This window comes from Podarcis melisellensis (assembly GCF_964234715.1).
Source record: "Podarcis melisellensis genome assembly, chromosome: 5".
Classification (NCBI taxonomy): Eukaryota; Metazoa; Chordata; class Lepidosauria; order Squamata; family Lacertidae; genus Podarcis; species Podarcis melisellensis.
In genome coordinates, this window is record NC_138537.1 from 38114533 (window position 1) to 38141510 (window position 26978).

General features: G+C 43.1%; 1 protein-coding gene across 6 annotated transcripts in view; it reads left to right on the plus strand.

Annotated features, from left to right (window-relative positions):
* TRPM2 (transient receptor potential cation channel subfamily M member 2) overlaps positions 1 to 26150 on the plus strand; it is a 40028-nt gene extending 13878 nt beyond the window's left edge. For 5 of the 6 annotated variants that reach the window (XM_081910298.1, XM_081910297.1, XM_081910299.1 and 2 more), the window contains 27 exons: positions 430 to 593; positions 1335 to 1515; positions 3821 to 3882; positions 4580 to 4780; positions 4882 to 4984; positions 6345 to 6466; positions 8757 to 9107; positions 10340 to 10477; positions 11067 to 11196; positions 12113 to 12258; positions 13410 to 13880; positions 14626 to 14744; positions 15575 to 15707; positions 15859 to 16030; positions 17458 to 17641; positions 18288 to 18469; positions 18958 to 19090; positions 19487 to 19574; positions 20080 to 20167; positions 21389 to 21540; positions 22415 to 22491; positions 22679 to 22780; positions 22870 to 22956; positions 23791 to 23896; positions 24392 to 24493; positions 25198 to 25314; positions 25947 to 26150. In XM_081910298.1, the coding sequence (XP_081766424.1) occupies positions 430 to 593; positions 1335 to 1515; positions 3821 to 3882; positions 4580 to 4780; positions 4882 to 4984; positions 6345 to 6466; positions 8757 to 9107; positions 10340 to 10477; positions 11067 to 11196; positions 12113 to 12258; positions 13410 to 13880; positions 14626 to 14744; positions 15575 to 15707; positions 15859 to 16030; positions 17458 to 17641; positions 18288 to 18469; positions 18958 to 19090; positions 19487 to 19574; positions 20080 to 20167; positions 21389 to 21540; positions 22415 to 22491; positions 22679 to 22780; positions 22870 to 22956; positions 23791 to 23896; positions 24392 to 24493; positions 25198 to 25314; positions 25947 to 26072 (4037 nt within the window). In that variant the 3' untranslated portion in view covers positions 26073 to 26150. The remainder of the gene's footprint in view (positions 1 to 429; positions 594 to 1334; positions 1516 to 3820; positions 3883 to 4579; positions 4781 to 4881; positions 4985 to 6344; positions 6467 to 8756; positions 9108 to 10339; positions 10478 to 11066; positions 11197 to 12112; positions 12259 to 13409; positions 13881 to 14625; positions 14745 to 15574; positions 15708 to 15858; positions 16031 to 17457; positions 17642 to 18287; positions 18470 to 18957; positions 19091 to 19486; positions 19575 to 20079; positions 20168 to 21388; positions 21541 to 22414; positions 22492 to 22678; positions 22781 to 22869; positions 22957 to 23790; positions 23897 to 24391; positions 24494 to 25197; positions 25315 to 25946) is intronic. The other variant, XM_081910302.1, reaches the window with a different exon arrangement.
* Positions 26151 to 26978: the final 828 nt, after the last annotated feature.

Below are 26978 nucleotides of genomic sequence, written 5' to 3' on the forward strand. Positions count from 1 at the left end.
ATCTTAACTAGTGTGACCATTTTAGCAGCCTCTTCTAACAACTATAGAAACCTAAAGATGGAAGGGACACAAAGAGACCACCCAGCCCAATCCCTAATCTGATAACAATATTTTGACCTCTTCTTTCAATCATTAAGAATCAGATGGACCCCTGAGGTGGTTTTCAATCATTAAGAAGTAATAAAACCTAAAATAAAATTCCCAACAAAAGTAGATCAGAAAGCTAAAATGAGAGCCAGTAAAACGACTTCATAAGCAGTGGGGAACAAACACTCAACTCCACCAGACTAAATGGCTGGCAGGGTTGTTGTTGTTGTTGTTGTTATTATTATTATTAAAAAAATAAACGAAGTATTGCTCCCTAATCCTGAACAAAGATTCAGAAATGAAGTAGCTGGCCTTAATCCACTCATGTTTTTTGTTTCCCAGGTGCCTGGATCATCACTGGTGGTTCTCATGCTGGCGTGATGAAGCAAGTTGGAGAAGCAGTACGGGACTTCAGCATGAGCAGCAACTATAAAGGAGAGATTATCACCATTGGCATTGCAACATGGGGGACAGTACATAACCGGAGTAGCCTCATCTGCCCTATGGTGAGCCATCTTCAGGCTGTGCTACTAGAAGAATAGGATTCTTACAGATCAATCCCATACATGTCATATTTAATGTCATTTTGGCTGTTCTATCCTGGTGGAAATATGGCTATATTTCATATACATACGTGCTTACTGTTCCTAAAATAGCATGCAGGTATATCCATATAATTTCTCAAACCCCCCCCCCCAATATACTTAATCCAATTTGCATTTAAGCTTCTGCTGAAAAAAGAAAAGGAAGGAAACAGGTGAAATTAACAGGTGTATAGGATCACATGTGCACTGCAAAAAGTTTTTTTGTTTTGTTTTGTTAAGACTTTGATGACAGATGAGAAAGGATGAGCAGTAAGTTATAAGTTATAAATGCAAACCAATCATATACAGGTACAATTCATTATAATGGTACTGCATTATAAATATAGACCAATCATATACAAGTACCATTTCTTGGGGAGTGGAAAGTTTTGTGTTCTAACACCCTGCAGATCCCACTGCTACCTCATCAAACTCTTAAGAAAAGTAAGCACCATTTGTAGCGTTTGTTTTGGTACTAGAAAAAGACCTCAGCATGCCCACTTTCAAAAAACATGCCACATTTTCTAAAGATAAGGCATTCCTCTACAGGAAGATTTTAGTGAAGCATGTTATGCAAACCCAAGCAAGAGTTAGAGCCCCAATAATTAAGTCCTTTGTTGGTTTCTGACCACTTTCCCCGCCCCAACCCCTGGATGTTTACAGGGTAGCTTCCCAGCTGAATATGTCCTGGATGAGGAGACTCAAGGGAACCTCTCTTGCCTGGACAGTAATCATTCACACTTCATCCTAGTGGATGATGGGACACATGGGAAATATGGTGTGGAGATCCCCTTGAGGACCAGACTTGAGAAGTTCATTTCGGAGCAAACGAAGGTGAAAGAAGGTAATTGTGATGCAATATACAGGGTATCTCATTACTGATAAAAGTCTGATGTGCAATCTGAGCTCTTCCCTCCTCTAAGGCTTGTTTAGTTTGGAATTCATTTATGTCAGCCAGGCCAATGATGAAGAACTTGTTTCAGGTTCTGTTGGACTTCAGCTCCCATCAGCTCCATTCAGCATGGCCTATAGCCAGGTTGGTTGTTGTTAAATTGATTACTTGCCCTTCATCATAAGTCCCTGGGTGGGTTTCAGTTATTTAAAATTCAGAATTAAAAACAGTTGAAACATATTACAGTGGTACCTTGGGTTACATACGCTTCAGGTTACAGACGCTTCAGGTTACAGACTCTGCTAACCTAGAAATAGTACCTTGGATTAAGAACTTTGCTTCAGGATGAGAATAGAAATCGTGCTCCGGCAGCAGTGGGAGGCCCCATTAGCTAAAGTGGTCTTCAAGTTAATAACAGTTTTAGGTTAAGAATGGACCTCCAGAACGAATTAAGTTCTGAACCTGAGGGACCACTGTACATTTACAGGAATAGATTCAATATAAGTTTTAAGCCCATCAACACCTGGAGGACCAAAGGTTCCCTATTTTTAGGCTTCTGCATTAGGCCTTGATGATGTCAGATGGAGAGTGGGGAGATCATGAAATATCAGGACATTATTTGCTAAGGTAAAGTGCCAAAAGACTTGAATCCTGGAATCAACATCCATATAATAGGGGCACTGTTGTTAGAGATGGGAGGGAAGAACAGTTGTTTCTTTAGATTTGGTTGTTGCTTCCAGTGGTATGCAATTTCTTCCATTTGGTACTGCAGTCTTGAATATACTAGTCTGTTTTTGATGCCAAGATATTGTCAAGTGATATTGCTCAGCACATGCTTTGCGTTCTAAAGGTCCCATGTTCAATCTTTGACATCTCCAGATAAAAGTGGGAATGACTGTTTTCTGAAGAAAGTCTGAGTGCTGTCGTTGTTCAGTGTACAGTTGTGAGCTTGATGGTCTGACTTTGTCTAAGGCAGCTCCTATGTTCCTAGTTGTGACAGCATAAATGGCTAGTCTTGTGACATGGTGGAATGCAGGTCAAGTGAAGGGAGGGGCACAGAATGATGGGAAAGGGCAAGTGGGAAAAAGAAGTTGGTGACAGTTGGACCTGAAGAAAAGAAGTTATGGAGAGACCTAAGGAAGGTGGAAGAAAATGAATAGTCACCAGAAATTGAGGAGTTATAAAGACCTGGTCTAAAAAATACATGTGTTATTGAGATATATCAATTCTAAGGGATTCTCAGGTCTCAATAATCAACGAGAAAATGACCTCCATGAAGAACTAGAGTAAAACAATGGGATTCCCTGTGGCAATGTATGCCTCTCAGGTCTACCTCAGCTGATATCCATGAAAACCCAAATGGAATTCCTACTCAGATGGTTTTATATCAAAGTCCGATTAGCTAAAGTAACAGGATGAGACAACGGCTTTGCACTGGAGAAGCTGCTGGCATAAGGGTACATACTGGCAGTTGTGATAAACTGCCCTCCAGGGAGCAAGTTGTTAAGTGAGCCAAATTATGTTATCTATTTTTGTGAGTATAAATTCAAATCTTGTATTTATTTATATTATTAAAATTTAAATACTGCCTGATTTTAGGGAAAAAACCCTCCTAAGAATGACTTTATGCTTGTTGCAGAAACGGAAAAATGCTAAGGGTGTTGCCTTGGAAGAGTAGTAGGCAAAGTTGTGGTTTGCGGTAGCCATGTTATGGGGTGAATCCCAACCAGAATCTGACTTTACATTTTGACATGGTTTTATTTTCTATATGAGCAATAAAACGAGCTGCAAAGTATAAGAGGAGGTGGAGGTTTTCATAACAAACGAAAAAGCTACAAAGATGTTTTTGCACACGTTTTCTGCTGTTGCTGTATCCTGTTATTACTTTTTATATGATTGTATATTGGCCTTTTATCACTCCTATTGTATGTTGCTCTGATATTTCCCCCTAAAAATCATTTAAACGAAATAAGCAAATGGACTGACTGCAAGCAACAAACAACTGATACCATAGTGAGTAAGTAACCAATTGTGGCTTAACGCTGGCTTATTTGTGTGATGGTGGTTGCGTTTGTTCATCATCATTAGAAATGTTAATTATGTAGCTGCTATTAATTGATTGCTCTTAATGTTATTTGAGATAAATATTGTTCATTTTAACTGAATTCAAAGGTAACTGCCAATGGGCATCAGCAAGAAGGGAAAGAATGACTAGCTTTCAGCACATGGGACTGACTGAGCCTTTATTTCCTTACAGGAGTTGCCATTAAAATACCAATCGTTTGTGTAGTACTTGAGGGTGGCCCTGGGACTCTTGATGTAAGTACTCTACAGGCATCAGGGCAACTAATTATGGGAAAAGAAGCAGAGTGTAGGAGAATTCAGTAATTGTTAACCTCTGGATATTTCTCTCTCAGAGCACAGTGTGCCTCAATCACATGGTTACCACTTTTGTGGTGTCTGTGTGACATTGCAGAAACACATCTAGTCGTAAGTACAAAGCAGGAACTGGCTGTGTGGGCACAGAGAGTTCTGACTTGTACATTTCAAGCCCTTTTAACTCACTCATAGCAAAGAGATTCTGCATAGCAGAAGATATGAGAGTATGCCTTAGCCGTAAACAATGAGAATCACTCTAAAACTGTTGAAACCTGCTCAACATGCTGATCGGCAAAATGAAGTGGCAGAGCAAGGTGGAATTCTGAACTACATCACTTAAGACAGCAGATGGGAGAATCATGTTTGTAAACTTTCCTTCACATAAGAAGTTCTCTATACTACTCCTTAATCCCAGATATGCTCCATAGATTACTACAGCCTACAAGGAGCATATATATTTCGAAATATGATCTCCCACCTGTGCCATGTGATATTATACAGTTCAGAATTCCAAGATGTCATTCTACAAGCTCAATCAATTCATAAATTGATTCTGAACTTAGTGGCAATATCAAAGTGATGTCCATGAGACAGCACCAGCTCAAATGTAGTCATGCTCCTGTATTCTGTTCTACAGACCATCTACAATGCAATTACCAATGGCACCCCCTGTGTGGTTGTGGAAGGCTCAGGACGGGTGGCTGATGTCATTGCTCAAGTGGCTAATCTGCCCATCTCCCAAATAAGCATCTCCCTCATTCAAAAAAAACTGAGCATATTCTTCAAAGAGAGCTATGAGCAGTTTACTGAGAGTAAGATTGTGGAATGGACCAAAAAGGTAAGGCAAATGGTCTCTGTGCAGCTTTTACTGGGTTTTGTTAGTGAAGTTGCAATCATGAGCTACGACCTTCAGTCCTACCTTTTCTTTGGCATTTGCAGATCCAGGATATTGTGCGCAACAGGCAGCTCTTGACCATCTTTAGGGAAGGCAAGGATGGACAACAGGATGTCGATGTAGCGATTCTTCAAGCAATGCTCAAAGGTGAGAAGTGCAGTGGGTGTTGCAGATGAGGTACAGAGATCAGTAAGTGAAACTGTTTCTTTTAGGATGTTCCCTTGTGTTGGAATGTGGTATTGCTTCAGAATGCAACACAAGACAGTACTGAACTGTAGAAACTTTTGTGTGTCATAATTTAGACTTCACTTACCTTGAGGGATTTGTTTCCATGGAAGTGGAGGCACAGCAAGGACACCTGATCACCATATGCAGCGAGCAAAATACTGTTGGAGAGAGAGGCTTGGAAGAGAGATTCCTACTCTCCAGTAGCAGAGTTAAGCACAATGGTGATTGCTCGAAGAACTTTAAAACTTGGTTAGGTTTGCATCTACCCTCATCCACCTTTAAAGAATGTTCCCCATTAAAATACTTAGGCTAGAGAAAAATCACAGAAACTTAGCTTTGCAAATAAGTGATTTTTTTTTACTTAAGAAATTCCCAGAAGTTACAGCAAACAAATCTCCATCTTCTGGCAGTAAAACAAAGATGAAAAGTTTCCAAGCAACTATAAAAAGAAAAGTACTTTGTTTCCTTACAAAAGGAATCATGCAATCTTTGGGTTTGCAAAGATGCAGGTTTTAAAATCTCACTTTTAAAGAGATTCAGTTCACTTACAGGATCAGCTGAGTGGGGAGCCAAAGCTACATGGCTCCTTCTTTGCTTGTTCTAGGAAGCATTAAGGGGGGGAAGAGGGGGGGCAGAGGCTGCTGACAGCCTGCTAAGCCACATTCACTGGCAACCTGAGCTCAGGTTAACCCTTTCACACATGGAAGTGTGAGTCAGTAACTGTACAGTACAACAAATACTACCTGGTATCATAACCCGAAACTGACATTGCATGAAGTGGGATGTTGAGCAATACCTAGGAGATACAAAGTCATTTGACACAAACACATTTTATTTGATGTGTTGAGTTTGATTGTTAACCTTAAAGTTCGTAGGAGGTAACAGCAATTAAACCCCCCCCAGCTCAAATATTTAATGAAACAAGCAAGCCACATAATGGAAACATTAAAATGACTCCATACTTGCTTTGCTCTAGCCATTAAATGTCAACATAAACAAGAAAGTCTCTTTAGAAAATGCTCAGAGTAACCAAGCTCTAGGCAGTAATGTTGGGTATGTTACATGTGCTTAAATCCACAGGATATTTAAAGAAACAGTTGGCGGCCAAAAGGGTATGCTAGTGATACCTTTATGTTGCAAGGTACCTAGGCCTCCCAATATGTTTCTCGCCATTCATTCCCCTTCAAGTCCTGGATGTGCTTGAGTAAGAGGCAGCCAATAAAGTTCAGCCCTTTGCATCCTAGTTTCAGCCATGTTTTTGTTTATTCCTCTATTGTAGCCTCTCGATACAGAGATCACTTAGGCCATGAAAACTGGGACCACCAGCTGAAGCTTGCAGTGGCATGGAACAGGGTGGATATTGCCCGGAGTGAGATTTTCACTGATGATCATGAGTGGAAGGTAGGAAAGCTTTTGGTGACACACACTGGCAATGAGTATATCTGCTTTCTGCCTGCATAATTAGAGCAGGGTCTAAAAGGACTAGGCTTGGCTTGACTGCAAGCATGTCTCTTGGGAAGGCATGGGGTGTCTTGAGGGTGAAACCAGATGTTATAAGAGCTGCCTTGCACAGCTGCCAATCTGTGTCTCTTTGCTCTTCCTTCCCCCTAATATGTGCTGCAATACACTGTGTAACACCTGTGACATGTCATCATGAGGTGTGTCTCCCCACCTTCACACAATTGGCAGGCAGGGATGAGGAGACACAATGCAATGATGTTGTGTTGTGTTGTAGACTCATTATGAGGAAGAGAGGGTCAAGAGTAATGGAATGGCAGCTCTTCCAGTTCTTTACAGTCATTTTGTAAGTAGCTTTGCATTGCCATGGCAAAAAAGTGACTAATATTTGCAAACATGCCATAAAAACATATAAAATAGTTTTTAAAACAGTATGGAAACAACTAAAGCTAGGTTTAAAAACAATACGGAATGAACACTTAAGGCAGAGAGCTTCTCATCTAGATGCATTGTTAATACAAAAATGTATTCAGTTATCTCTGCAAAGTTGTGGGTGCCTGTTGTATCTCAACAGTAATTCCTGGCTCGCCTTTGTATATTTCACTCAGTTGCATTGTAAGCTGCCCAGAGAACTCTTTGTAAGGGAATAATAGATCAGTGCACCAGTATGCATGGTCTTATGTAACACATTCCTTGTTTGCTATTGTTCATATGGAGGACAGAATAGCTATAATGCTTGTCTGGCAACGGCAGGCATACTTGGGATGATCAAAGAATTCAGAGAACTCGTGGTGTCAGAAGGTGCAAAACAACTCTTACATTGCCAGAGGTTTTTAAGTTTGGATGTGAACTCTTTAAAACTCAACTTTTACAGCTTGCTACTTTGAGAAATCTTTAAGACACCCACTTTTATCAGAAGTGTAAACTGTCTTAAGGGATTGCGTCATGTTTCTTAGAGGTGTCCACAAAAAGCAGGGAAAATGCCATTTTTTATTGTCTGTGCAGAAAACACTCTTACTGGTCAATTGGAACCAGAAGAAAATAGCAGAGTAGGGTGGAATTATCCCATGGGCTCCAAGTGACATTTCATCAAATAGCAAATACTTTCACGTTTTTAGGGTTTTTACAAATAGGTAAACCAAGTTATTTAAACCCTGTTGTTGCTGCACTGGCAGTGTGGTTGAGTGGCTGCCCTGTTGCTGTGACATGCTAAAGAGCTGGGTTCTGCCCTCACTGAAAAATCTTTTTAGAAAGGTAAAGGACCCCTGACAGTTAAGTCCAGTCGTGAACGACTCTGGGGTTGCAGTGCTCATCTCACTTTACTGGCTGAGGGAGCCAACGTTTGTCCACAGACAGTTTTTCCAGGTCATGTGGCTAGCATGACTAAGCCGCTTCTGGTGAAACCAGATCAGTGCACAGAAATGCTGTTTACCTTCCCGCTGGAGGGGTACCTATTTATCTATTTGCACTTTGACGTGCTTTTGAACTGCTAGGTTGGCAGGAGCAGGGACCGAGCAATGGGAGCTCACCCCATTGCGGGGATTTGAACCGCTGACCTTCCAATCGGCAAGCCCAAGGCTCAGTGGTTTACACCACAGCGCCACCCGCATCCCTTGAAAAACCGCATGTTAAGAATACCTGTGTCATACATATTTTGTGTCAGAGCCAACATGGCAACTTCCAGCTACTTCTTGGAATGGGAGGCAGTGGTAACCATGAGGGGGTGGTGTGTGTTGCTGACTGACCCCATGGGCATGGCTCACCCACTATTGTCCTGTTGTCCCTTAGGGTAGCATGCTGTGGAAAGACTCTTATTATTGGCTTCTCATGCATCTATCACTCCATGCTAGAAAGGAAGCGGCTGTGCCCCATCAGCATCAGTGAGACCTTGCTTCAATTTGCCTGCTGCTTTCTGTGCTTTGCTGAGGAGTAAATGTGGACTAAACGGGAGATAGAACACTTGAACATATGCTGGCCAGCTTCTATCTCATAGCTTTCTACTGCCTGCTTCATCAGCTTCAGGGACTTTGCTATAGCTATCAGCTGCTGCCTTTTTAGAGACTGCTGCAACTCCTGTATGCTTCCTCATTACCTTTGAGCTTGCACTGTGAGTGTGTCCATGTCCCTGTCTGTCTCTTTCTCTCCACCCCGCCCCCCCCCCCATCATGGGGAGGACAATCTGCATTACCCTTGGATTATGTTGTCTCTTTCTGGTTGTCTTCTTGGCCAACAGCCCTCTGATCTGCACCCAATGATGGCTGCTGCCCTCATAGCCAACAAGCCAGATTTTGTCAAGCTGTTTCTTGAGCAAGGTGTGCGCCTGAAGGAGTTTGTTACCTGGGACACCCTGATCTACCTCTATGAAAACATGGCAAACTCCAGCGTCTTCCACACAAAGCTACAGAAGGTGTTAATGGAAGAGAAGGAGCGCTCCGCTTTCTCCAAAGTGCCAAGAGTCCAAATGCACCATGTGTCCCAGGTGCTGAGGGAGCTGTTGGGAGATTTCACTCAGCAGCTGTACCCTAAGCCGAAGAACACTGAGAGACACCGGCTCTCTATTGCCGTTCCCCATATCAAGCTCAATGTAATGTATCTCCGCATGTTACTAATCCCTTATAACCTTTCATGGCACCCCTTTTTAGTACAGAATGTACAGGGCAGTCCATACATCCCCTCGCCACTTCTAATAGTGGTCCCTGCACCAGGAGAACATCACCTTTGGTAAGCTAGTTATACGTATACGTTTTAATATTATACTGTGTCCTGCTGTCAGTTTGCTGTAGCAGCAGAAGCTGAATGAAGAATTGATACTGGAGATTTCTTTTACTGGCACCCAGGACATTCATGCAGTGACTCCCCCTATTTCCAATGTTCAAGTTGCAAGAGCCATCAGTTATGTAACCAAAACAGCACTGCCCAATTGCAATAGAGAGGTATCAGCAGGTTTGAAAAAAACCTTCTGGTTTGCAGAAGTAAAAAAATATAACTGTAAGGAGGAAAACCCTGTCAACCTACTGCCACAGAATGCTGACTCAATGTTTGGGGGTATGGAGACAAAAATGGGAGTAGAATAGTGCAGTTGGAATCCTGCACATCACACTGAAACATTTTGTTGCCGTTTCCACTTACTATGTCTAGTGCCCTTTCTCCACTCGCTGGTGCAAATCTTTGATTCTGACTTCCTTTCAATATGATTGTGGATCTCTGTATCCCAGCCTCTCTCCTCTTAAATTTAGTTCCAAGATTTTGTTCCATAACTTCAAACCAGAAAAAGGCCTGATGTGCTGTATCTTCCTAAACCCAAGGAAATGGCCTTAGAATTAGTTAAGCAAGCTGAGGGAGAAAAAGAGACTGTACCAGGGTTAGATGCCTCCTTCCTTGTGTCCTCTGTTGGTGGCAGAAGGTGAATGGTGAGTCTATGGCTGTGTACACACTAGACTTTTGAAGCACATTTTCCCCCCTCAAACAATGCTGGGCACTGTAGTTTGTTACAGGTTGCTGGGAATTGTAAATCTGAGGAGCAAGCTACAATGCCCCAAATTCTTTGAGGGAAAGGATGTGCTTTGAATGAGCTTTAAAGTTATGTGTACACAGCCTCCATGAGGGAAATTAATTTGAGGCTGAAGACACCCGATCCAGTATTGATGTTTGTGTGAAGAAGGCATCACTGACCATGGTGTGTGTGCTCGATAGTAGGACAGAAAATGAACATGAAAACTAAGAACAATAGTTCTCCTTTCACTCACACCACCACTTAGCAATTGTTATCTGATTCCAGCTTTATAATCATGTTCTCCCCCCACCCCTCTTTTAAAGGTACAAGGGGTTAGTCTCCGATCCCTGTACAAGCGTTCTGCTGGCCGAGTCACATTCACAATGGATCCCATTAGGGACTTGCTCATTTGGGCAATTGTCCAAAACCGCAAGGAACTGGCTGACATCATCTGGACCCAGGTAAAGTTTTCCTTTTTTTCAACAATCTCCAGATAGTACCGTACCCAGCTCAAGAAAAGCTGGTAAGATGTCTTCATAGTTGTCTTCCTTACAGTCCTGAGCCTTCACAACCATCACTGCCTCTGCTAGCAGCAGCCCCCTTGCGTGAGACATGGGGTTCCTTTGGCATTCCTTTAACATGAAGAGGCCTTGGGCCTAGTTCTCACTTAGGTGATAAATTTGAATCTGGGTTGCACCAGTTGAGGCTGCACACGGCAAAATGCTCTTCCATTAAAAAAAATGAAAGATATTCTCCACATAGAAGATTATCCTGGATTTCTAATGTACAGGGTTTTTTTATTTTTTTGCAAAGATGCTGTTACTCCTGTGAGTATCTGCTTGGAGTTTGAAGCAGTCCAAGCCAGTCACAGGTTTGCTAGTGAGAAGTCAGTGAGAAGCTGGGAATGACAAAGACGTCCACAGACTAGGAGTGGGAAGGGCTGAGAGAGCAGCAAGCTCACTTCCAAAAGAGAGGACTCCTGAAGGTTACACGGTCAACCTGGGACCCAGAAGTATCATGTTTTTGCTAACCTGAGTCCTTTTGCTTCAGAGCCAGGACTGCACTGCAGCAGCTTTGGCTTGCAGCAAGATACTGAAGGAGCTATCCAAGGAGGAAGATGACACTGACAGCACAGAGGAAATGCTGAACCTGGCAGAGGAGTATGAATACCGAGCCATTGGTGAGTCTGGGCTGGTAGGCCTCTGATCAGGGCATGTTAAGTCCTCCAACTTACTGGATGCTTTCCTGTGATACCTACTCTGTCTCCCCTGCTCACACTACAGACCACCATGGCGTTATCTCATGAAAGGCTAGATCCCTCAGTACAACTACACAGATCCTATAAATTCAGTTCATTCTGAAACATGGGTGTTTTGTATGTAAATGCTCTGTAAGCAATGATCCCAACAACAGGTGAACACAGGGATCAAGAAGCTATACTACAACTATGTCTGTTCTCTAATTAAGTTGCTTTTAGAGCCCCCCCCCAACACATAGCCTACTTCCTGAGCTCTTTCCTGAGCCACACACATAGTTGTAGTCTCTGTTTCTGTGACTAGAAATGCAGTGTCATTATACTGGTACTATTGCTTATTATGTCCCTGCAATGCACATGATGCTCACCTGTGACCTGTGATAAGGCTGAGAGGCACAGGGCTTGCCCACACTTCCTCTCACCCCACCGCTTTTCCCTCAGGGAAACTCGCTCTTTACTGCTGAATCAGAGCAAATGTCAGTTGGGGTTTTCTGTGGACTGACATTTGCTTTGATTCAGTGGTAAAAGCAGGGATAGTGGCAGGGCTGGTGGAAAACCCCTCAGTCTAGGACCACAGTGGCTGTCCAAGGTCACCCAGAGAGCTTCATGCCTGAGTAGGGATTGGAAACCAGGCCTCTCCAGTCCTGGGGTCAATTCAGTATCCGCTACACTATTGTGGCTTTCACAGTCTTGGCTGTTAAGTTTGTTACATAGCAGCTCAGTAATCCTCAGGCTAAGCTACCTCACAGGCTTGTTCGAGGTGGAAGTGCTTCTCAGAGAACCTGTGGGAGAGAAATACAAAAGAAATAATAAGAATCTCTAATCCCGGTTACTCTTCTAGGTGTCTTCACTGAATGTTACCGGAAGGATGAAGAAAGAGCCCAAAAACTGTTGATCCGCATATCTGATGCTTGGGGGAAGACCACCTGCTTACAACTAGCCCTGGAGGCCAAAAATATGAAATTTGTGTCTTATGGGGGCATCCAGGTTGGAGTTCTTACTGACAAAACTTTGTTGCTTAAATAGTAATGTTAATCTGATTTACAGCTAACTGTGCAATATGTAGCCCCAACAGAATGGATTAACTGAAATACTTAGAAGAGAGACCACTGTTGGGGAAACATCACCCAATTTCCACCCTTTAATTAAAGTAACCATCTCTGTTTCTACTACTGCCTGAGAAACTTCACACCTCACTATGCATGGCCATTGTTGCGGATGCTCCATTGACAGAAAAGGTCACCCTTCTCTAAGTAGAGTTCCATTTAGCTACTGGGAAACTTTGGCTGCCCCTTTAAGAATTCCTGTGTTGCAGTTCCTGCTGCTCCATTGAGGGTGAACACTCAGGGTTTGAACTGCAGAAATACTGCAGATACTCTACAGCAAAGAGCAGGCCTTTTAGAACAAGTAATGATGGAAAATTGTAAAGCAATACCACCAGGACTACATTAGTTCACATCTAAAAAAATAAGAGAAATATCATCTGGGTTTTCAGAAACAAATGAGTGAGTGAATGAACATAAGAACAGCCCCACTGTATGAGACCAAAGGCCTACTAGTCCTGCATTCTGTTTTCAGAGTGGCTAACCAAATGCAACAGGAAGAATGGTGTTGACTGTGGGGGGGGGGGGGAGCTACTGTGGAAACACTATTCATTCTAGGTTGCATATGTGGTATCAGTGTGTGATATGGGGGCACAGAGGTTAAGTCAAGGCCTACAGTTATTGTGTGGTCTAAATTTTCCTGATAGGTGGGATTCCTTGTACTGCCAGTGATTCTGACTCAGCTAACGACACAGCTCATGCTTGTGTGGATCCTTCTGGGTCCTGAGATCCACACATGATGGCCACTTTCATTTTGCCAGAGCATGTGACAAGCCCTATCACCCTCTTTTGTTTCCTTTGCCAAGTTCAAACCACACAAATTTCTGGCATATTTTTTTACCACAGTCACAGTTATGCTATTTAGCATTTGTCCTCTATTTTTGGCATAAAGCCTACAGACTTTCAGCAGAGAATGTTGCCTGCTGTCCTCACTGCAAACTGGTCCCCAAGTATGTCCCATCTTTCACCTTCTGTTCTTGACCTTACCCAGGAAAACAGACCTCAACCTTCATTGCACCTTGTTCTTCTTTCTAGGCTTTCTTAACCAAAGTTTGGTGGGGCAAGCTGAGTGTCGATAATGGGATATGTCGGGTCATCATGTGTATGCTGTTCTTCCCCCTTCTCTACACTGGCCTCATCACATTCAGGTACTTGTCAGGGCTTGACTGCACCACTCTCTGGCATAGAGATTTAGTTCTCACGTTTTTGGACTGCATGGTAGCAGCTATGACCAGTCCACTCTTACAATTCTCTAGTATCTCCTCCTCCTCCTCCTTTCTTACTTTTCACAGAGAGAAGAGGCTACAGCCTATGACTTGCCTGAACCGCTTCCGAGCCTTCTTTACAGCTCCTGTCGTCATCTTCCACCTCAATATCCTTTCCTACTTCACCTTCCTTTGGCTCTTTGCCTATGTGTTGATGATAGATTTCCAGCCAACTCCATCCTGGCGGGAGTATGTCATCTATTTCTGGCTCTTCTCCTTGGTGTGCGAGGAGACACGGCAGGTATTGGCTGTGCAAAGGCTGCCGTGACAATGCAGTTCAGAAACAGTGCTCTCAAGTGCCTGTTCCCACAGGCTATGCGTGGGGAACTTTTTCCAGCCCAAAGGGTCACATACCCTCATAGGTAACCTTCTGGTGGCCACAATGTGACAGTGCTGAATAGTGAGTGAGGCCAGGGCATGACTGGGGACAAAAGTGGATAGAGCAATAGATGCTACCTTTGTACACTTTGACTTTACTATAGTCTAGCAATGCAAAAGTCAGGGATTTCTACAGATAAACACACCACAACTCTCTTCATCCAGGATAGCAAGAGAAGCATCATCATCACAGTTCAAGAATATATTTCAGCTATGCAAAAGCACTCATGAAGAGTGCTAGGCAGAGACAGTGAGGAATGTAGCCTGGGGACGAGGCATGGCATGGAGAATCTCAGTGGCCAATTATAGAAACCTTGATGGCCATATTTGTTCTCTGGGCCTGAGATTCCTCCCTCCCTCCCTCCTTAGTCTTCTGGTCCTTTTGATATTATTGTTTTACATGTGAGAAATGAGAACGTTACTCAGCTTTTGGAATCAACCTCCAAGAAAACTGCTGTGGGGAAGTTGCATTTGATATCGTGGTTTGTAATTAGAGAGCAAGTCCCAATTTTCTGGTTCATATGCAAAAGAGAAGGGAATAGTGCCTTGGCGCAATGCTTTTTTGATCCAATAAACTATGGTTAGTAAAATCATTTCTCTTCCTTTAGCTTTTTTATGACCCAGATGGGTTTGGCTTAGTGAAAATGGCTTCCTTGTACCTCAACGATTTCTGGAATAAATTAGATGTGTGTGCCATCCTAATCTTTATAGCTGGGCTAAGCTGCAGGTGAGTTAATATGCAATGATTCCAGCTAGCTGGAAAGGGAAGAGAACAAGGCATGTTTGGAAAATGAGGGGGGGGGGTTAAAATCTAAATGCTAAATTCAACATGTTGATATTAGCATATAAAACCCTAAATGACTAAGGGCCCAAACTCTTGAAAGACAATCTCTCCCCATACCTCTCAAATCAGGCCCTGTGTTATGCAGGGAAGACTCTTCTTCTGATCATGCTGATGGCTTTATCCATCTTGCTATGATGCAGAATAGGGCCGCCCTAGTGGCAGCGCCCTGGTTGTGGAAGATATGACAGTCATCCTCACTGATCATTTTTAGGAAGCAGCTCTGACATCTCAGAAGAATGGTCTAGAAAAATAAGTACATTTATGTATGCAAAGCTGCTGCCTGCTATGCCACAGTTCCCTTTAACTGGCTCTTTCATGAATTGGCAGGACTGGAATTGTTGAGCATTTGGCATCACTTGCTGCTCTTTTCCTGGTTGGAGATCTAATCTCACTCCTGAAACTCCCAACCCAGTTCCCTCTAAGCCTCTAAGCCTCTTCTATTTCTATGGGTATTTTTCATCTTTTGGCTGCTGTGCTAGGTATGCCTTAGGAAATAGTTGTAGCAGGAGCATATGCGCAATCCCCTTTGTTTATTTGAATGACAGTTGTTTGCTGCAGCAGGTTAGACACTAGTGCAGAGATATATGGGTCCTTTGGTAATTAAGCCTCCTTGCTTCCTTGTGTCTGGGTATAGTGATATTTGGGAATGTCTTTCTGATATTTCCTCTTGCTATCTCAATAAGTGTGTTTTTGTTTCTTTCCCCTGTGCTAAGATGGATTCCAGCCACTTTATATCCTGGAAGGATCATTCTGTCTCTGGCTTTTATTATTTTTTGCCTGCGTTTGATGCACATATTCACAGTCAGTAAAACTCTAGGTCCCAAGATCATCATAGTGAAGAGGATGGTAAGTTGTTTCTACTGATAGGCACCATGGTGACTGCATAGTCTCTGGCATTCCTTTTATGATGAGGGTGCCAGAATTAAATACGCCCTGGGGCAACAATTGTTTCCATGGCAAAAGAAATAAATTTCTGCTTTGTTTTGTGGGCTTACAGATGAAGGATGTCTTTTTCTTCCTCTTCCTCTTGGCTGTTTGGGTTGTGTCCTTTGGAGTCGCCAAGCAAGCCATCTTGATCCACAATGAGAAGCGTGTGGACTGGATCTTCCGAGGCGTTGTTTACCATTCTTATTTGACAATATTTGGACAGATCCCTTCCTATATCGATGGTACAGAATACAGAATCATTGCATACTGTGGACTAGCAAGGGACAATTTGTTTGAATGCCTCACTTCACCACTAATAGTTCAGACAGCCCACCCCCACTTGCATGCGACCCAATATTTGCATGGTGGTGGGAAATAGATTCAAACCAGGAAATGGCAGTAGACAGCGGGAGAGTCCTCTTGGCTCACAAGGAGACTCTCTTTGGAGCCTGAAGAGGACTTCAGTGAGGGCGTAGGAAGTCCCAAAGAGATCTGAGATGCAGCGAGGCTTTGTCTAGACTGCTCAGAGTCCCCACTTAACAGCTGAAACACAGGTTAGGGCAGCAGCAGCTGCTGCTTTTCTGTGCAGCCTCCAGCCACCCTCGGAGCTTCAACTCTGGTTGAAGAGTTGTGTGGAGAGAGAGCAGAAGAGCAGGAAAAAACGAGTTTAGAGCCTTTTTGGAGGATGCTCCCCACTTACACAATTTTTGCTTATGCATGTGGGGTGTAGAATGTAACCCCCATGTAAGTAGGAGGATGCCTGTATACAGTAAGCTCATAACTTATATGTTTGGCAAAAAATAATCCCCCCAAAATTGAAAGGGGGCGAGCATCTGGGAAAAAAGACTTTGGCAACCCCACCTGCCATCAAACCCAATGTGTTTTGACTATACAAAATTTGGCTTTAGGCATAATCCCAGGAACGTGTAAGTTGTGGGCCGACTGTATTCCAAAAAGGCCAGACCTGACCTTACATAGGGGCACTGTATAAAAAACAGTAAATATGAAGCAATGGTGCAAGCAATCGTTAACTAAGTAAGCATGTGATAATCAAGCTTTTTAGAAAAATATGGCTACCTAATATGCTTTTGATTGAGACTGCTCTGGCATAAGCAACCATCATGCTGTTATCATGTGTTGCTGACCTTGTACGTGTGATAAAATTATCCCAATGGTGCCTCTTGTGTTACGTAAGTTCTGGTTTGATTAAGTATCATCTGAAGTATATGCACCAATATTTGCTTCTTAGTCCCAAGGCAGCTACATCACTGGGTTTCTCAGCCCTTGTTCTTAGGCTGCTGCTATAAATAGCACTTCAAGCAAATACAGGGTCCCCAGGAGATGTGCTCCTGTGACATGTCTCTGGCAGCAATTCACTGGCAGCACATCTTTAATAACATTTCTCAGAGGGAGGAAGAAACGTGTGTGATTATGTGAATCTCCTCTCAGATTAGCTCCTGCTTTCATATCAGTCAGTAAAGGACTGAGTCATTCATTCCATACCTTCGAAAAACTTTGTTTTCTAAACTCTAAACAGAGCTTGACGTCTGTCATTCTGTGTTATAGATATGGCATTTCAGATTACTCTCAGCAGGCAAGAAAATAGGATGAGGACTTCCTGTTCCAGGAACAGCTCAGCACTTTTGAGGTTCATTGTGTTTTATGGCAGGAGTGAACTTCAACCCGGATCAGTGCAGCCCAAATGGTACTGACCCATACAAGCCCAAGTGCCCGGAAAACAATGAGACAAACCAACAGCCCATCTTCCCTGAGTGGCTGACTGTCATCTTGCTCTGCCTGTACCTGCTCTTCACCAACATCCTTCTCCTCAATCTTCTCATTGCAATGTTTAAGTGAGTTCTACATTCAGCACTAACTTCTATCATTTCTTTCCCTTTAGTTCATTTCTAACAACAATGAGACTGACAGGCCTAGAAAGCCTGTCATGGTCACTGCCCTTTGATCAACTAAGCTTCTTGTGATTTACATCAAGCCCAGGTTGCCAAATTGCAACATGCACAGAACCCAACTAGAGGTTGCATGGGCCAGTTCAGGACATCACTTGAGCAGCTAAGCAGAGGTAGTATTAATGGATAGTAGCAGGCGGTTCTGCAAGATGCCTCCACTATTCAGAATGGAGATGTGCTTCTGCAAAACTTTGCCCCTCCATCACTACTTATGGGATGTTTAGGAGAGGACCACCCCACTCTATATGTATGGTGGTACCTCGGGTTACAGACGCTTCAGATTACAGACTCCACTAGCCTAGAAATAGTACCTCAGGTTAAGAACTTTGCTTCAGGATGAGAATAGAAATCACACATTGGCAGTGCAACAGCAGTGGGAGGCCCCATTAGTTAAAGTGGTATCTCAGGTTAAGAACAGTTTCAGGTTAAGAACGGACCTCCGGAGTGAATTAAGTTCTTAACCCGAGGTACCACTGTATTTAAATTACAACCACAGAGTGGCAGAGCTAACTCTTGTATTCTTTTCTCCCAGCTACACATTCCAGCAGGTGCAGGAGCACACCGATCAAATCTGGAAGTTTCAGCGCCATGACCTGATTGAGGAGTACCATGGCAGGCCCCCTGCTCCACCACCCTTCATTCTTCTCAACCACCTTCAGCTCTTCATCAAGCGGGTCATTCTCCGGAAGCCAGCCACACGGCATAAGCAACTCAGTAAGAAGCTCTGCTGGGTAGGGCCTTGCAGAGTGGGTGTTGCAGGGTCAGCTTGACTGGAGTTATGATATGAGGGTACCCCCTCCATCACTGCTGACCATTTTTATGATGATCTGTGACATTCATCAATACTGGAAGGGAGGAGATTGAAGCATGTGCTATAACGGGGGACACCAGAGCCATTGGTTCTCTTAGTGGACCCTGGAAAACAGCAGCAATGTTGCTTGGCTGGCTGGTACCTCAGTCTCCTCTGTGCCTTTCTTCATGTAATTCCTACTCCTATGACATTATGGTATGCACAACATGTGAGGGTGACACAGAATGTTTAAAGGCAACAACGGGAATGTCTACATTAACAGCTTTAATCTTATTAGAGAAAGGAATATTGTTTTATACATTGGATTCAAGGGGTGGCCAATCTGTCTCTCCTCTTCCATAACTGGGAACTGTGTACATTACATTGCTTCTTCTGTTTGATTGATCTGCAGAAGAGAAGCTTGAGAAGAATGAAGAAGCAGCTCTCTTGTCCTGGGAGATGTACATGAAGGAAAACTACCTGCAGCTTCAACAGTCTCAACAGAAGCAGAACACTGAACAGAAGATCAGTGACACTGCAGAAAGGTGACGTATCCTTGCCATGCTAAGTAGTCACCAATGCCAGACCAACTGGGTATGCTGCTCATGGGTACAACTCAAAAGAACCTGGTGCAGCTAGCACGTCACTCATGCATACTGCTCTTAAGGCCTTGCAGCTGCCAGAAGTCCTCACCCTTGCCCTACCCTATCCTACTGTTATTTGTTCATCATGACTTAGAATACCACTTAACTGTGGAAATTAGTGTCATAAGCCCAGACTCCATTTTAGAGGTGATCCCCATGGACAGTCATAGAAAAACATCCTTACTCATTCATTGGAGCTATAAATGATACACCTAAATGGCAAGTTTTGAGGACTCAGTGGCTGTCCATAGGATACTGCCTGCACCTCTCACTTAACACTGATTTTGTTCCCCCAAGAATGGATACGCTGGTAGAAATGCTGGACCTCGATCGGGTGAAAAGGACAGGCCTGGTGGAGCAGAAGTTGGCGTATCTGGAAGAGCAGGTGAGGGGTGACTTTTAAGGCTTCCCCACGTGGAGAATACTGAAGGCTCATGAGGAGGATGGGGTGAACTGAAGCTTGTCAGTCAATGTCAGGAAAGTGGAAAGGGTGGGAAGAAAATAAGATCAGGTGCCCTATCTTGTGTCAGCCACATTATTTCACTGCATTACAGAGGTTTCCATACAGAGGAGTCTCTTAAGTGCCAGCTTCTTTCTGCCATTAACTAGCCAGAGGAAATGTGGCCAATTGTCTGCTCACCTACATGATTAACCTTATCTAAGTGGAGAGGATGTTCTCTAGGGAAGAAAGGAGATCCATGAATGATTCACCAGTAAGAACAATGTGTTTCCTGGACCAAAATTGGAGAAAATATCATTCCCAGGTTCCTTTTTGGGGACCTAGACTCACTCAACAGACTTATCTTCTCCCTCCCTACCCCCCTTTCTGGACAGAGGTGCTGGTTGATGAGTGCAGGCCTTAACAAGTTTGATGGGCTTCTTCTTTTTAGATGTTCCAGTTTTCAAAGGCACTGCGGTGGGTGGTTCACTCACTGTCAAGCAGTGGGTTTGGATCAGAAGAAGATGTCCCCACCATTGGTATGTCTGGCTACAAATATGAGTCAGGACTGTTCCCCCCCCCCTCTCTCTATATATATGTATAAAATTTTGATTCTGATACTTGTGGTATATACCTACTTTGTACTCATCACTTACGACTGCTGGGATAGCTCAGTCAGTAGAGCATGAGACTCTTTACTTTCAGGGTTGTGGTCTGGAGCCCCACATTGGGCAAAATATTCCCAACATTGCAGCAGGTTGGACTTGATTAACCTTGTGGTCCCTTCCAACTCAACAGTTCTATGAGGGAACAGCATGAATTGTTTTCAGGTTTTCAAGACATATTTGTCCTTCCGCTTCCCCTGCATGTATTTTATAAGAGAAACATTGTGAATTATACATGCACACACAAATGCTATTGTTCATAACAGAAGTGAAATGTGTGTACTGTATTTTCTACTTGGTTTTTGGAACCTGAGTGCAAAATGTGTCACAAGAAGTGGACCTGAGGTGGGCCAATTGCCCAACTTAGTTTGAGCTATACCGAGCAGTACTTTCCCTGGACATGGCAATTTTGATTATTTATCCATGTGTCAGTTCTAGTAAACTAGCGCGGTCATATTTCAAACAGTGAAGATCTGGACAGAAAAGTTGTTGAGCATTTTGGCAAAATAGCAAACAAAATGAGCTATTTTTATGGGTAATCGGCAAAAACGGCACTGCTGGCATGGGCTGCCATATGTCCAGTATTCTGGATATTTCCAGGAAATTCCAGATGTATGGCAACCCTAAGTAAACAGACAAATCTGTAGTCTACCACTGACAGCCATCCAGATCCAAGGTAGTGGTGATGCTCAATAGGATACCATACCATATTACCTAAATAATGCATCTGTTAGGTGTGGCCCTTAACTGCTGTAATTTCCTTGCTTTTTTGAGTTTGAGAAAACATGGAAAACACTTAACATAACATGCTGAAATGTAACTTTTTTTGCTAATTGAATTATACCAGTACGAGGAAAACTTGTTTCATTAGGAGGAAAGACTACACAAACAGAATTGTAGACAATGAGTGTGATAGAATTTGCCTTAGTCTAACCAGTTTTGAGTAAAAGAGTATATCAGAATACTGTCTTCCAGCAGTGGTTGGTTGGCTGGAAATAAAATAAATCCCAAAAATATAGAGACACAAAAGCATGGCATGGCGAGATCCACAGTTTGAATATGTGGAGTGTGAAGAAGTCATCTTGTTTGACCTAGTTCCTAGCAGAGCCCCTGAGATGAAGGAATGCCATGAAGAGGATATCCCAGAATCTTCTGACACCATGTATCATGTGAGCGCCAGGAACCTCATGTATCCCAGCTCCGCTGCTTTCTGCTTTCCTGTACCAGATGAGAAGGTGCCTTGGGAGGTAGGAGCTTTATATCTTAGGGAGCAAGATATGGTTTCATATAAAAAAGAAGGAATGATGCCGTAAGTCATTATATGTGACCACGGTTGTGCATGACTGAGAGCAGAGCTATATTACAATCTTAAGATGGTTTAATAGCCACTACCTCTCCCCAGTGAACCCTGCAAACTGTCCTTCGGTGAGGACAGGGGCGTTAGAAATTTCTAGCAAGAATTTGCCATACTCTCACATTCTGTAGTTCTGACACAGGAGAAGCCATGTCAATTAAACTGGCAAAAAATGTATATGGAGAGGTGATACAGATGTTTGTAGTGTATATATGATGCCTATAGACTTCAATTAGAATGTGTGTGTGCATGTGCGCGCACGCACACCCCCCCCCCAGAATTGGCTTTGGGTTCAACCTTCACTGAAAGTTGATGGTAGCAATATTGTCAGCTTCCCTTGGCACAATAAGGGGGGTCTGAAGAGAGCCCGTGTGCAGTTTTTGCCATGGGTGCATTGCTCATGCATGAGAAAACACTTGCTTGTTTATTAAGATTGTATATGCTGCCCTAAGCTAACAAGCTTTCATGGTGGCTCACAAGATCATAACAAGATAAAAGTATGAATAACAATCATATCTAACATACAGTAACACAACAGAGCAGGAAAAAACAAGCCAAAACATGTGGCACATTAGCTCTGGGAGTATTGTCAGAGCTGCCAAACAAAGAAAAACACACTTCGGAATTTAGATACAAGGAAAGTCATAAATGAAGAACTCTTGAGTTCTTGCTTCTGGGTTCTTAATAATAGATCATGCTTGAAATGTGAATTTGTGCTACTCTGGAAGACTCTGAGATATGTCTAAAACATCCTTTCCCCCTGACAGGTAGAGTTTGAGATCTACAACCCTCCCTTCTACAGTGCAGAAAGGCAGGAGAATGCTTCACCTGACTTCCTGAAAGAGTATGTATGTCCTCAGAGAGTCAGAAACATACACACACTGTATCTGTACTGTTTTTGCTCTTTCTTCCTCTGTTTATGCCACCCATCTTCTAGTGATTGTATTTCATTGTACTGGTAAACTACTTTGGGTTTGATTTTCATTGACTCGACATGTTGCGGAGATGAAAGCTTTGCCCCTGTCTTTCAGCTCTTTAGAGAATCTTTCAAGGATAAACTTCAACAGTATGGATGGAGATATCAACAGACAGAGCTTCCATGGCACCTATCTTATTGAGGACGGCCTGCCACTGTGAGTGAGTCTGGTAACAAGAGTGGGAATCTTCATTATGTTGCCCACATCACACCAGCAGCAACATAGTTCTTTTAATATTTTTATAGGAATCCCATGGGAAGGACAGGCCTGAAGGGCCAAGGTATTCTTCGGTTCTTTGGACCAAATCATGCTCTTCACCCTGTTGTGACACGGTGAGTAGATAGCAGGGTGCTATTTCTCATCCCTGTAAGTGTAATCTTCTACTCTAAGTTGGTATATCTGTGCTCAGGACTTTGTGAGAAACCACAAAATAAGCTATAAATGAAATGTTAACATGATTTATACTTTGATTTCCAATAAAGGGCAGGAGACTGTTCTTACTCCTCAGTTCTTGGTTCCAATCAAGGGCAATTTCACCAGGTTATTTTGAGAGAGCAAGATGCATTTTTTTCCTCACTTCAGGCTTGTACTCATCCACAAGCAGCCTGCTTTTCACAAGTTAATACTGTAAAGTGCCCTGCCTATTTTCAGAGCACTTTTGAGCCTTAGCTGATAAATGCAGCGCCTTTGCAGGAGTAAGTGCTGTATCCATGACAACAACAGGCCAGGAAAAGAAACATGGATGTCCCTAGCCTGAAAACTGACTGATGCAGGTCATGTGGGCTGCAGATAGCTTCCTTGCTTCAGAAGACACTTTCTTGCTTCCAAAAAGCAGTGTTTTGTCCTTGTGTACGGGAACTACATCAAAGAAATTGTATTTGAAGCCGAGAACACTTCACAGGCACCAGAGAAGTCCATCACAGAGGCTGTGGTGCAGAGACTTCTCACTATCATTTTTTAAGATGCATGTATACATAGAATGATAGCTATATCCTGTCTTTTTTCCATTACACAACTCAAGGCAGCATATGTTGGGTTCCTATGTGGTCTTCCATCCAGACAGGGTCCAGATCCAGATCTGCATAGCTGCCTCAAAGTCATTGTATCAAGTGTCTTCAAAACCATGGGATAATACTCTGTAACATATTTCTCTGTGGTATTTGTAGCTGGAGGAGGAATGTGGATGGATCCATTTATAGAAAAAGCTTAAAGAAAATGCTGGAAGTCTTAATAGTAAAATTTCCCTTTTCGGATCATTGGGCTTTGCCTGGGGTAAGTAGTTATATTTCTTCACATCTAGCCCATATCTGAAGAAGGGAGGTGTATGCCAAGGTTTTATTAAAGTCAGAGTGATAAATTACATGAGCTGTTAAAACAACCATAGTTGCATTCCAGGGGTTCTGCCATAGAAAATGCCAACCGTAAAAAGCCTTTCAAAACAACAGGGCACTAAAACTATGCTAAGCTGACCTTCTTTCTTAGACTTGTGCCAGTGAGCTCCCACTGATTGTTGTGTTAGGTGTATCTTTTGTCTGATTGGTTCTTAAAAGTTCAAGCCAGACGTTCTAGCTTTCTTGTTTGAGTTTCCAAGATTTGACTGTAATACTCATTCACTTGAAAGGCATACTTTCCTGCAATTCCAAGAAACGTTTGCCAGCTGGAAACCAGATAGAAACTCCTGCTTTCTTGGCCTAGTATCTTGGAACATACTATGTGGAAAGCTTTAGCTGCTTCTTACATCAAGTAATGTTTTGATTTTTCTTCCAGGGATCTTTAGAGCCAGGGGAAGCTTTGCCACAGAAGTTGAAGCGGATCCTAAGACGGGAATTCTGGCCACAATTTCAGAAATTGCTGAATCAGGGTACAGAGGTACTTTGAGCACCAGTGGGGCTTTACAGAAACAAGGGCACTATCAGTGAACCTCTTCGCCCCACTCCCAAAACAATGTATGAGAAGATGGTGGGGAACCACATTCCATTAGGCTTTGGGGTATGATGCACCAAATGGGCACATGACATAGTCTTAAATCAATAGTGTTTTAAAAATGAAGAGGAGGTTTCAGGCTCCAGACAATTCACCAGTACTTTGTAATTTCCTGTGGACACTCCTCTGGTCATACACTCCTCAACTGCTGCCTTAGATCACATCTGTGGGCTGGGGTGCTGAAGCAGAGTAGACTCTGTCATGCTTTCCCATGAGCCCTTAACCCGAGATCCACACAGTGATTCCTCCCTACAAGGCCCAGTATGGAAAGCTGACACAGAGACATGGTGCGGAAGAGAAGATGTAGGAAACAAGTGGTAAGCTTGAATTGGTAGTTGCAGCTGTAGGAGTCTGATGAAATCTAATTGCTGTCTGGTAACTAACCTTCCATCCTTGGGCACTTTGGTTGACTTGTATTTTCTTTAATAAAGGAGCAAAGCCACCATGCCCTTGGAAAAGCTACTTTAATATCTACTCTTCACTTCGATCATTTGGAGAGATCTTTAGAACATAACGATCACCAGTTTTAGGAAGAGTCCATACATTATGTCTTCTCTTTTTCCATCTACCCTTCATTCACCTACTTCTAGGTATACAAAGGATACGTGGATGACCCCAGGAACACAGACAATGCCTGGATAGAAACGGTGGCCATTAGCGTGCACTTTGAAGAGCATAATGATGTGGAGATGAAGCGTATGAATTCGGTACATGCCATAATGCAGCTTATTACCCTTATGCCACAAAATTCTCCTCTAGAGGTAGTGGGATGAAAGCCACAGGTTTTGCAGAAACCATGGCATGACATCTTGCTGTGTAAGAAGAGGGAGAAAGGGCAGCTCCTTGAATCTTAAGCATCAGAATGGGCATGGTGCCAAGTGGAAATATTTGGGAAGCTTAATAAAGACGATGCTGAGGGCATAGAAAAAGAAAGAAATGAATGGGCAGATATTGGAGAGGTGGTTCTCTGTGTGTGCATGTATGCGTCTGAGTGTGTGTGAGAGATAATTACCTAATACTACTCTGTAATTAAAATATTGCATTGCAGTTCCTGAGGGCTGTAATCAGGAATATTCAGCACACCTTGGTGTAATCAGATGCAGGCACAGTGCTATATATAGCACAAAGTAGAAAGTAGAAAGAAGTGGAGCAGGCCCCAAGAGTGCCTGTTTTGACTATTTCCCACAGGTTCTTTTAATACTCGGTAGACCCCCATTAGTAGATATATTGATGGTTCTGAGAGAATCTATCCATATCACTTGAACTGTGACTGTGGCTTGCGAGAGGCTGATAGAAAGCTGACAGTAACCTATATTCCTTTTGGGGTTTCTTTCTGCAGTTTCTCCAGGGCTGTGATCTGGAGGCGACCGTCCGGTGGCAGGTTGTGGATAAGAGAATCCCGCTTTATGTCAACCACAAAGAACTCCTGCAGAAAGCATGTGTCCTCCTGGGGGCATACTACTGAGGACACAGAACCATCACCCTTAGTCTTCCTCCCATTTCTCTCTCAGCTCTTTAAAAATGCAGCAAAACCTGACTGACATCTTTCCCTCTGGTGATTTTCTTTGTGCATTTTCTTTTTCCTGTGTGCAGAATAACACTTCAGCTGACCCTCACAAAATGACTGTAGAAAGCAATGTAATCTTGGCCCTTGAATAACAGTTAGTATTTGCCCATAGAAGGATAAGGGGCAGAGCATTCTTTTGTTGTTCTTCCTGGAGCAGGGCTGCTGGGGCACTGGATTTCCTTTTCAGCTGTTCCATTGGCTAACAATGTATCTTGCAACCGATACAGATAATCCTAGCGCTCAGGATGGCATTCTAAATCTGCAAAGTAGGCAGTGCAGTGGGGCCTGATTCTGGTTAGGATCACTGGTTAGGTAATGGAAAGAGGTTCTGGTTAGATAATGGAAAGAGGCCGGCTGCACTGCCTTCAAGATGCATGTCCTCTCATCAATGCTGCCTTTGGAAAAAGTAGTCCTGTGTCCAGCATACAAGCCATTTCCCAAAGACTCTGGAGCTAGGAATTTGTCGCAAGCAGAAGACCATCAGCTTTCAGTGATCAATTCACAAATCTGATGTTGTTCCGTGATAAGTCTTTGGCATACTGAGCTGAAGAAGCATCGCTGAACCAGGCATTAGTGGTTGCCAAGGTTAAGAGAAGGCGGCTCTTCCACTGCTACCTATTGCTTTGCTTTCATCAGTGCAGTTCTGGCCAAGTTTAGGCTGGAAATTCATTCTTACACTTGGGTTTTTTTAAAGGTATAACCAAATCTGTTCTTTGCTGTGGAGATATGTCAAGGCAGAAGGAACCTCTGCACAAGGCTTCTTACTGTTTTACATTTATATACTACCTTTTCCTTCAAGGAGCT